Here is an 11,085-nt window from a genome sequence, read left to right as displayed (position 1 = left end):
AAAAGACGTTGCATTCGAGTCGTCGAGTTCATCAAGATTATTACTAAGTCAATTATAGTTGGATATATTATGAAATGGTATGCATGCCGTCAACTTTCGATGTAATGAAAGTTTGTCTTTTAAAAACGAATGCACTGTTTGTAAAATGTATCATATAGAGGTCAAGTACCTCGCGATGTAACCAAATGTAATGTATTCGTCCAGATGGATTAGGACGGGTCGTTATATTTGTGTTTCGCGTGTTCATTATTTTGATGAAGTTCTCGAGTTTAAAGTTAAGTTTTTAGTCAAAAAAATTATATTTAATTACGGAGTATATTTTTTAAAATTTTCTATTTAAGTATTGGATCGATGTTTTGAAACACAGCCCAAAGGGATACTTAAAAAAATTCTGTATAAATAGTATTACAAAAAGTGTAGAAATGTGATTATTAGCAAGTTAGTGAAGTAATTTTTAACAAGTTAAAATTTATAATTAACATTTAATGTAGGTTATAAAAGCTTAAGTATAGCACTTAAAGTTATATTTAAAAAATTCGGAATTAAAGATGAGATGGAATAAATGAGATAAGTGGGTTGTGTGAGTTTATTTTTTAGTTTGGCCTTTGTGGTTCATATTTTATGCAAGAATTTAACGAGGTAATCATCCAGTCAAACTTTGTTCTACTAAATTGGTTTGGTTGCAATTACTCGTACATGTCACTTTAGAATTTTAAACATCATAGAGGCAGCAGGATTTATTATTATTATTATTATTATTATTATTATTATTATTATTATTATTATTTTTGAAATAGTAGATTTTGCAAGTGAATTACAAAAATAGAAATTTGGAAAAATTTGTTACAAAAATAGAAATTTGGAAAAATTTGTTACAAAAATAGAAAAACCGAAGTTTGAAACTCCGGTTTTGATGAATCTGGAGTTTCAAACTTCGGTTTGTACGCTTTTCCACCACGTGCAAAGTTGAGTCAACAGAATGTGTATACGTGCAAATCCGGAGTTTCAAACTTCGGATTTCATTCAAATACCCAATCGTCCATTTAATTCTCATATTTATTCCACCGACCGTGTTCCAAAATACTGGCCACCGGTTGCGATAATTGGTTCTTTTTGTTAGACCCAGAACCGCGCAAAATAGGTCGTGGTGGTGAAAAAGGTTGCTTTTGTTTTTTACGGTTAGGTTGGGGGGATGGTGGAGACTGGGTCGAGTCCAATATGGTTTCAGTGGGACTTGTAAGTGATGCGGGTTGAGTGAGGTCGGAATCATTGATATCAAGAAGGTATTCTCATCCATCATTTTCAAAATTGGCCATTTTTTTAATGTGAACTAAAGTTTTTTGTAGTTTTCAACTCGTGATTTTGTTGGCGTATAAATTTGAGTTTGATGTGTTTGAGATCTAGTTGTGTTGTTTGTGATGTTGTTATTGGAATGAAGATAATAGTGGTATAAATAAATGTAAAAAAAGTATCAAATCTGAGCATAAGACACAGATTCAGTCATAATTTGAGCAAAAGAGTAGTTTCGTCTTTTTTCACCTTAGGTATTTCTGCCTAATATCTGGAAGTCTCTACCGCTCCATTTTAACACCACCCCGATCGCTTCGGAGAGGTCCGGAAAGGGGCCGATCGTTGTTGGTAATCAACAATCAAGTAGTCGTTATAGAGTTGGATTTCAAGTTACCTTATAATATTTTCTCAATTACTCCGTCCATTTTTTCATGATATTGTCGCTACATTTCATATCAATAGCATTATCAAATTAAGTAATTATCATGTACGAAGTTATTAGTTACTTTCAGCATCCAATGGTCCCAACAAAAGCTATCATAAGTACGAGATAAACTTCGGAGTTTGAGTACATCGAACATTTCTTTTTTAAAAGTTAATGCGGTGAAAGTCGTTGATCAACTCTTATATATAAATATATATCAGATATATTAGATTTTTATGCCTTTATAATTTTTTAGGTTCTGATTGGTCGCTCATCTTGCCCTGTCCGAAGAAGCCTATGATATTCGATACTTGTGAAAAACCATTAACAAGAGAGTTAGTAAGTATCCCCGCTTACCTGTGGGAAAAACCGGAACCTAACACTTAGTAAGTAAATGATAACCGAGAGGTATGAGTCCGGGTTTGAAACATGGTTTTTCAATCGAGTTCAAGTCTGAGATTACCTATACCCGTTTCAAACCCGACTCATATCATTCATAAACAAACCGCACCGAAGCTCATGTAGCACGACTAATAATTTTTAGTTAAATTTATTCTTCTAAATAAAAAAACTCAAACTGATAAATTTACCGATTTGTTTAGGTTTACTTATTATGAGATGAGACGAAAAGTAATAATCATGTTTCATGAATCACGTTTTATTTGTATTAAAAAGGTATATGGACACACTATTATGTGTCAAATGTGCCACGTTTTAATGCATGCAAGCGTACACTCACGCGCTATCCACCGCGCGTGTTAATATCATTTCATCTCGTAAACGGACCGGATCAGACCGTACCAGACCCGATCCCTCCTTCTCTCACAACCCCCATATATTATTTTCTTTTTAGTACGGAGTACTTCACAAAAATAAAAAAGATAAAAATAAATAAATAAAAACCTTCTCTCGCTTTCTTTCTTTGTTACAATTCTTTTTCTAATTTTGGGTTCTTTCAACTTACGCAGCGATTCACCCTCAACAACAACAAGGTAATCTTATTCTTTTTCAACCAATCATCTTTCACGTTTTGCATGTATTCATCTTCATTCCTTCAACAACAACCATAAATCAACGCTGTAAAAATTTATAATTTCTTTTATATATTTTTCATGTAATAAAGTTGCTGTAAACCCCCTTATTTACTCAAACTGTATATCATCTCAAGATTTGTGTTTTTTGCTGTATCTATAGTTGTATATGTTAGCGGTTTACTGTATTTATTGTATTTTGTTTGTATTTTCACTAATTTGATGCTGTTTACTTCGATGGGATCACATTACGAGTTTATGTTATATTGTTGTAATTTGTGCTTCTTGTATTATTGGGTTTGTCCAATTTGTATTAAAGTGTTTACTTTTTTGCTGAAAAAATTGATTTTTTTTTTTTTTTACCAAGGGTTCTTGATTTGTTAAAGTTCCAAAACAGTGTGACTGATTATTTCATGTTTAGTCTCATGGGTCACATTGTGTTACATACATTTAATTAAAGTGTATTTTTTTCATTATCCATATTTAGAAAATTGTTATAATTATTTTTTTGTGACTAATGTGGTTGCTACTGCAGGTTCATATCTTTATTAAACCTCTATACTAAGTATAAGAAAAAAGTAAATGTAAAATATACCTTATGAATAGTTAACAAAATCCTGATTGTTATTCATGTTAATGAGGTTGAGATGTAATAATATGCCATTTTTGTTTTTTCAGCTTGTGTTTGTTTCTTGCAGATAGTTCTTTTAATAATTTTCGGGTGGTTTACAATGCTGCAGTGACAGATGAATTATTTGTTTTGTTGTTGCGTGTATGTAATACGGTTATTTTAATACTCAGTTTGTTGTTGATTGACTCATGTGCAGTTACCAAATCGCCTTATCTTGTTAGTTTTTTTTTTTTTTTTTTTTTTTTTTTTTTTTTTTTTTAAAGGCAAGAAAATTTTATTAAAAAAAAGAACCAAATACACGAGATTAAAACTAGCAAGGAGCTAGAAAAAACACGAAACAACACGCAACCACAAAAAGGACGCACACACACGCAAAGCTCGAAAACTATACAGGGCACACAATCACGAGGACATTAGAGATAACACGACACGACAACTGAGAAACTATGTTTCCGAGTCCGATGATGTATCCGAGTCCGATGACGCGCAAGAAGAGCAACATGAGCAACAGCCAATATCCTCCTTCGAGTTATTCATCACATTGTCGATAAAATATCTTTCGTTCCATCGAAAATTATCTCGACGTCGGTTACGCTTCATATTATTCCTACCCCATACATGATTAATAAAATGACTTTTGATCAAAGGAGGAACTTTTTTCCTTTTAACACGAAAACGAGCAACCGCGGTATGAGCTGGAATAGACGTCACGACACATTCTTTTTCGTATGAACTAGGATCACCCACGTCTCTTTCGTCTGAGCCCAAGCTCGGCCCATTTGAAGAGTAATTGTCCATATTAGAGTCAGAAGTACAATCTGGCCCAAAGGTTTGATCCAGCTCAACATGTTTTTGAAAATTCCTTGGAGATTTCAACGAACCAGCATCACGCGTGCTGTTATTTTCATCGAGACCAGCGCCGTTCATCTTGGAAAACGAAAAATCCCTCGGCCTTTGAACTGCATCCGACATCGGACCGTCGATTATTTCCGTTGTGGATACCGGTGCCGGAGAATCAACGGACGGAGCTCGAGTATTCTTGTTTTCAGGCGACACAATCTCACCATCTTCTACCTCATCGATTCCTTCTGCAGGTACACAATTACCCTGTTCTTCAACAGATTTCCCTTTGTTTTCTTCACCATAGGAACGATTGATCTCACCCATGTTTGATGATTCCTTATTCTCACTTAACGATTTATTACTCTCACCTGACAATTCATTATCACCTTCTGATTTATCTTTGGCCAATTGAAAATCTCCATCCTCGACGTCGACCTTAAGCTTATTCACTTCAACCAGAGACCAAAATAACCGATCCTTGTTGAAACTAAAAACGAGATTGTGGTTGTTCACCGAATCAGGAAGATCGAATACTATCCATTTACCCCCGACTTTTATCTCGATGTGATTAGAGAAAGGAATCTGAGATACTTTTGGGTTATGTTTAAACTCTACAAGCGATTTTGCGAAGCTTTTGCCTTCCCATCTTGAAGGTTTTGACGATCCCTGATTCCAGGGAGCAGGAGGGAAATCTTCATACCCCTCAATATTCCATTTGAAATCACGAACCTTACTCGATGACTGTTTATCTATACTCCTCTCCAAAGCCTTGTAAGCACGAACCCATTTCCCGTTAACTTGTATGGTGTTTAATATTTTGGCAAAAGAGTCAGTATCCGTGATACCTTCAAAACGGACATACCCGAAACGTTGACCGCTCGACAATCTCTTACGTGCAAAGTACACGTCTTTGAGATTCCCGTATTCCCCAAAAACTCTTCGGCAATCATCACGAGACCATGTATCCGGAAAATTGAAGATCAGGAACGAAGTTACTCGACTATCACTCGACTTTGTAAACGAAAAGCCGTTTGGCTTCGACATTGAGATTACATCATCGTCCGCCAGAAGATTGACCGGAGGAGATGATGATTGGATCGCCGGAGAAGATGATTGGGTGAGGTAAAAAGAGTGTGAAAGAGAAAACAACTCTTTGAGACAATAAGTCGAACAGTTGGTGGGCAACTCAAAAGAATGGAAGTGAAAATCAAAATTAGAAGAGGAAATCTCTAGGGTGACTAACAAAGACAAAGGATAATGGATCAAAGTACGTACTCTTAAGTTTACATATATTCTTAAATTGAAAATCAAAGTTACCTCTGTAACTTCTAGTAAGAATTCTTCACACCAAAACTCATGAAAGCTAACAAAAGCAGAGACTTAAATGGAGAAAATTAAATGTAGAGAATAAATTTGAGAAAGTTATAGAAGAAATTGAAGACCACAGCGGAATGAAAAAGTTGGTTGAGGTGTATCGCGAATACTTATTATGGGTTTTTTAAGGTTTTCTGTATTGCAGTATCAAATTTTTATTTCTGGATTGCATTAGTTCATGTTGCTGTTAGAACAACACATATTTTCACCATAATTGGCTGAAAGTGATTTTTGTAATGTTTGTTAGTGTTGTTTTAACACCTATGGTTATTGTCATGGGCGAAACTACATAGGGGCAGGGGTGGCACCCGCCCCCAGCGGGCATGAAATTTTTTGTGATAAATTTTTAGATTTTTTTATTTTGCCCTCATTGGATTTGAAATTTTCAGACTTAAAATTTGGTTTTGCCCTCAAAAGCCTCCATATTTTTCCCAAAAGCCTCCAGATTTTGCCCCCAACCCAAAAGCCCATGACCCAAAAGGTTGTATTTTCATGAATGTGAACGCTTTTAAAAAAAAAAATTCGCCCCCTGTGATTTTTTTTTCTGATTCCGCCACTAATTATTGTGATATCGTTGCAGAAAATTGGATTGAAATGGAGGACAATGATGATTGCATCAGTGATGAAATGTCAAGAAAACATTCACCTATTTCGCAAACGTACGCGTCTGGACTGTACGGAAAATTAGTAAACGTTTCTCGAGTGGGTAACGAGTACCAAACCGAAATCCCAACACTGATTATGATTTCCGAGTATCTCGAATACATACCAAACGAGTTCTTGATAGGATTAGATATACCAGTAGTTTGGATTAATCAAAAAGATAAGAACAATAATGTGGATAATGTTCTTGTTCCTGGGTCCGTTTTGAAAACGTGGAGTGAGGTGGAAAAACGTAGTTTTGTGCTGGGGTTGTATATATTCGAGAAGAATTTTGTTTTGGTGAAACGGTTTATGGAGAGTAAAAAGATCGGGGAGATATTGTCGTATTATTATGGTGAGTTTTATAGGGGCGAGGAATATAAACGATGGTCGGATTGTAGAAAAAGTAAAGGTAAAAAGTGTGTTTTGGGACAAAGGATATTTAGTGGATTAAGACAACAGGAGTTTCTTGCGCGTTTGTTTCCTCGCGTGTCTCACGAGTGCCAGAATTCGCTCTTGGAGGTACATTAAACGAAGCCTTATATCTTTTATATTTATTTTTATTTGAATGTCACAGAAAAATGTATACTTTTTTGTTTCTTTAGTTGATTGTTAACTAATGATGTTGATGTTACTGTAATGTTTATGCTATATGAATATAGTGACTTGGTAACTGATACTGATGTTAGTCAATGGATGATTTTTTTGAATTCAACTTCTAATTTTTGGTGTTAACTTATGTAAATGATGTTTTTATGGATTGATGAAATGGATTGATGAACTATGGTCATGAATAATGTTTCCAGTCAAACAGAGATTTGTTGTTAATTCTTGCAGTAAATCAGTATTTGATGACAGGTGTATTTTGGATATAGTAAGGGACATAATTTACATGACTATAGGATTTGTTGGCTAATGATTTTTTAAGTTCCTAATAAGCATGATTAATTGATTAAGTTTGGTTAGATGATGATAACTATTGCATAATTCATGCACAATTTATCCTGAAATGTAGCTTACACGATGGATAAATGACAATGTTGTATGCTAAAACGTTGTGGTATTATTAAGATCCATTGTTATACTATACCCGGCAAATGGGTCAGGTTGGGTCGGTTTGGGTAACTGGTCAAAATGGTTTTGGGTTGAATTGGGTCATGGGTCAAACGGATAATTTTATTGCCTTTTAGGAATTTATACCCACTTGACATGTTCCTTAATATTTTGTATAGGACCCAATAGGTTGGAGGGAAAGGGAAACCCATTGGACCTTTTCCTAGTTTTGGTATACATTGTCAAGCCTAATTTTTCTCAAAACCCAATTGACCCGAAAGCTTGACCCATTTGACCCAAATGGTTCTCAATTGCCAGGCATAGTTTACACAATCACCTTTTGCAATTATTTTCTTATTGAGTGGAGTTGGGAACTATATACAAGGTTAATAATAAGTATAACAAGAAATCGGGGTGGTCGGTTTCTTCTTTATATTTACAACTAAATATATTACTCCATTGTTTATGTTGTAATGATATGGCAGGTTTCGAGGACATTTGAAGAAGGGGGGATATCACTCGAACACTACGTGATTTCCTTAAAAACGTTAATCGGGATCGAAATGTTCATCGATGCAGTTGCAATCGGAAAAAGTAAGCAAGATTTAACAGGAAGTTTTATAGAACCCACAAAAGAAAACCAAGCGATACACATTCGGCCCGAAATACCGATCGGAAAAGCTTGTTCGGCTCTGACCTCATCGGAAATCGTCACGTTTTTAACCGGTGATTATCGGCTAAGTAAAGCTCGATCGAACGATCTTTTTTGGGAAGCCGTTTGGCCTCGTTTGCTTGCTCGAGGGTGGCACTCAGAACAACCGAGCGGGTACAATTACGCTACAAACGGGAAACATTCGTTAGTGTTTTTAATGCCCGGCGTTAAAAAGTTCTCGAAAAGATTAGTCAAAGGAGAAAGTTACTTGGATTCTGTAACAGATGTTTTAAATAAAGTTGCGTTGGACCCACAACTTATCGAACTCGATTGTGAGGAAAAAAACGAGAAAAATGACGTGAAATTAGAAGACGAAGAGGAAGAAAAAGACAAACTCAAGTTTCGTGAGAAACGGAAAATCCACTTTTATCTTCAACCGCGGGCCCCGACCCCGAGTCTTGGTAACGTTTTAATGAAGTTTACGGTTGTTGATACGAGTTTAAGTGGCGGAAAGGTTGTTAGGGTAACAGATTTGGGATTGTTGAAGTTGAATTCGAGATGTCGTTCTGATGAAATTCATAGCGAATTGGTTTCGAGTGATGAATCGGATAAAGTGAAAGAAATGGTGAATCGAGAAGAGCGTGTTAAGAAACAGAAAGTGTTTGATGACAGAAAAATACCCGACGAGGGTCCCACAAGGAAATTTGTTATGAAAGACAATTTGAGTAGGAAGTTGAAACAAGAAATTTCAGGGCATCGTGTAAAAAGACGTAGGAGGCTAACTGCGTGCAGTCAGGTTGAGTCTAGCTCGGAACGAGATATGTGTTCATCGTCTCATGTGGGTTCATCGTCTCAAGCTAATAATAATAATAAGTTGTCATCGAATTTGAGTTTTAATTCAAGATGCAGCTCAATTGATAGTGTTGTTGAAGAACATGGGATGAATTTAATTGATTTGAATGTTACACCTGAATGTGGGAATGTTGAATTTGTGAGCGAAGTGAAAGATGAAAGAAACGGGCCGGGCCCACAGAAAGAAGCTGAGAATAGTGTTGGTTTGAGGAGGCAGGGGACTCGAAATAGGCCACCAACTGCACGAGCATTGGAAGCTTTTGCTAACGGTTTTTTGACTGTTAATAGTAGGAAGAAAAGTAAAGAAGAAGATGAAGATGAGAACATGTGGGATTTTGGATACAAAAAATCGTCAAAATCGAAAAAATATCAAAGAAGAAAAGGTGGTGAAGTTGGGATTGTTAGTGATGCTTCTTCAGTTGTGAAGGGAGATGATGAAAATGACGAAATTGATAAGTAGTAGTAAAGTAATTGTTGTTGTTGTTGTTGTTGTTGTTGAGATTTGTATATGTTGCAGAGTCGTTGGTTTAATGGCTAAATTCTCCAAAAAATCATTTTTTGATGACGTCCCATTTAATTAAAGAGAAGAAGATTAAGCCCTGGCCCTAATTTGGGTTAGGTTGGAAATAGACTTGGTTATAGTGTTGACTTTTTCAGTCATTGACTTGTTAAGATTTGAGTGCGAAAATTATTAAGGATATATATATATATATATATATATATATATATATATATATATATATATATATATATATATAGGGAATCGTTTTATATTTTCTTGTTCATATGAATAAATTAGGTTATATAACTTTTTTTTTTTAGGTTATATAACTATTCGGATGCATGATTGAGATGATGATGATAATAGGAATCAACAGATAATCTTGGTATGATCACTGGGTTAAAATGTTAAATACAGATGGTCAAAATTCAAAATGAGTTGTAGGAACTGTCTAGTGTTAAGGCGTGATTAAGCCTCTAAACTTTTATTTTGTGTGATTGGTATAGGAGATTCTACAAAAACAAAGTTTAAGTACTTAATCATCACGCGAAACATGAAAGGTCCATAGGGAGTATATAGATAAGTGACTTTTTGAGTAGTTAAGTGAACTGGGTTTGTTTTGAATAGTCATATAATAAACTGCTGCACACACTGTACAGTGGTTCATAATCATAACTTTGCTATTAATGGATACTATCCATAGATTAGTTGTTGACGTGAAAATGATGCAAAACAACATTAATACAATGCTAGATAAAGATATGAAAAGGGTATTCCTTTTCCACCCTTGTGCTGTCAGGGGCGAAATTTGAACCCGGATACAGATGAGGCGCATGTAAAAATTTAATAAATTTTTCATAGTCAAGTGTAATTTTTTTTCCCCGTCAAATCCAGGTGGGGCGGATACCCCCTTTGGGTTACTCTATGTTCCGCCACTGTGTGTTGGAGTGCTAAGTAGATTTAAACAAGAAGGCGAATTCGAGACAGAAGACCTTGCGACCGCGAAGGGGGAAGTTTTGGTCGCTGGAAGGCTCGCGGATCGCAGGTTGCGAGACATATTTTACATGGCTTGCGGATAGCAAGACATCTCTCGCGGATCGCGAGATCGTATTGACCCAAATTTGTACGCGACTAAGATTCATCGTTCGTTTCTAATTCGTTGTTCCTTTTTTCACTATAAATAACCCAATATATAACATGTAATATATACCTACGAAAGTTAATAAAGAATACTCTTTGGTTGGCTGTGGATTAAAGTAATGACATTGAACATATAACCACGTTATATTTCGTGTTTTTACGTTCTTGCATTCATTCTTCGTGTTCTCTTTGTTCAATCCGTTTATTGTCAGTGGGTTTGATAATCTTGTGTTATCAAGCCTTATTAGGGCCCACCTAATCGTTATAAGCCACCTCGCCAATGTATATAAGTATATAACTATATTATCGAACATTCACAAAACAAGATTTATGTTATTTGACCGTTTGTTACGAACTTATTTCTTCGCGCATGTGTTTACTCTGCGCGTATATATTCATCGTATCAGATTTTAACGCGAATTGCATTTATACTCGAGGCATGCAAGTGTTAATTTCCATGCATACTGTTGTGCACACAATATACACTTTCATTAGACTCGTGTATGAGTATATGAGTCTTCTAAGTGCGCCAACACTTAGGACTGAGGTCAGGCGCGACCAACACTGTCGTTTATAGTCATGACTTGCAGATCTTTAGTTCTCCGCGGGTGTGGCTAGGACAACCCAATGTCTATCGCCCTCCGGCTAAAT

The 11,085-nt window shown here is 35.7% G+C and overlaps 1 protein-coding gene across 4 annotated transcripts; it reads left to right on the top strand.

Annotated features, from left to right (window-relative positions):
* Window positions 1–901: 901 nt before the first annotated feature.
* On the top strand, window positions 902–9,455 carry LOC139891339 (uncharacterized). 4 transcript variants are annotated; one of them, XM_071874296.1, is made up of 4 exons: window positions 2,523–2,706; window positions 3,444–3,517; window positions 6,174–6,757; window positions 7,774–9,455. In XM_071874296.1, the coding sequence occupies exons 3-4, from the start codon at window positions 6,188–6,190 to the stop codon at window positions 9,250–9,252; spliced, it is 2,049 nt and encodes a 682-aa protein (XP_071730397.1). In that variant the 5' UTR covers window positions 2,523–2,706; window positions 3,444–3,517; window positions 6,174–6,187; the 3' UTR covers window positions 9,253–9,455. The 4 variants fall into 4 exon arrangements, with proteins under 4 accessions (XP_071730399.1, XP_071730397.1, XP_071730398.1 ...); XM_071874298.1 differs by lacking the exons at window positions 2,523–2,706; window positions 3,444–3,517 and adding an exon at window positions 902–1,283; XM_071874297.1 differs by lacking the exon at window positions 3,444–3,517 and having other exon boundaries at window positions 2,645–2,706.
* The last annotated feature ends 1,630 nt before the right edge of the window (window positions 9,456–11,085 follow it).

Source organism: Rutidosis leptorrhynchoides, chromosome 2 (genome assembly GCF_046630445.1).
Source record: "Rutidosis leptorrhynchoides isolate AG116_Rl617_1_P2 chromosome 2, CSIRO_AGI_Rlap_v1, whole genome shotgun sequence".
NCBI lineage: Eukaryota > Viridiplantae > Streptophyta > Magnoliopsida > Asterales > Asteraceae > Rutidosis > Rutidosis leptorrhynchoides.
Note: the sequence above shows the minus strand (reverse complement) of the source record. Positions and strands in the feature narration are given on the sequence as shown.

Bases quoted from the DNA above. Each gene is read 5' to 3' on its own strand.
- LOC139891339 (XM_071874295.1), top strand. From the start codon at position 6,086: ATGAATGTGAACGCTTTTAAAAAAAAAAATTCGCCCCCTGTGATTTTT. The intron at 6,758-7,773 runs GTACATTAAACG...ATGATATGGCAG, and splicing joins GCCAGAATTCGCTCTTGGAG to GTTTCGAGGACATTTGAAGA.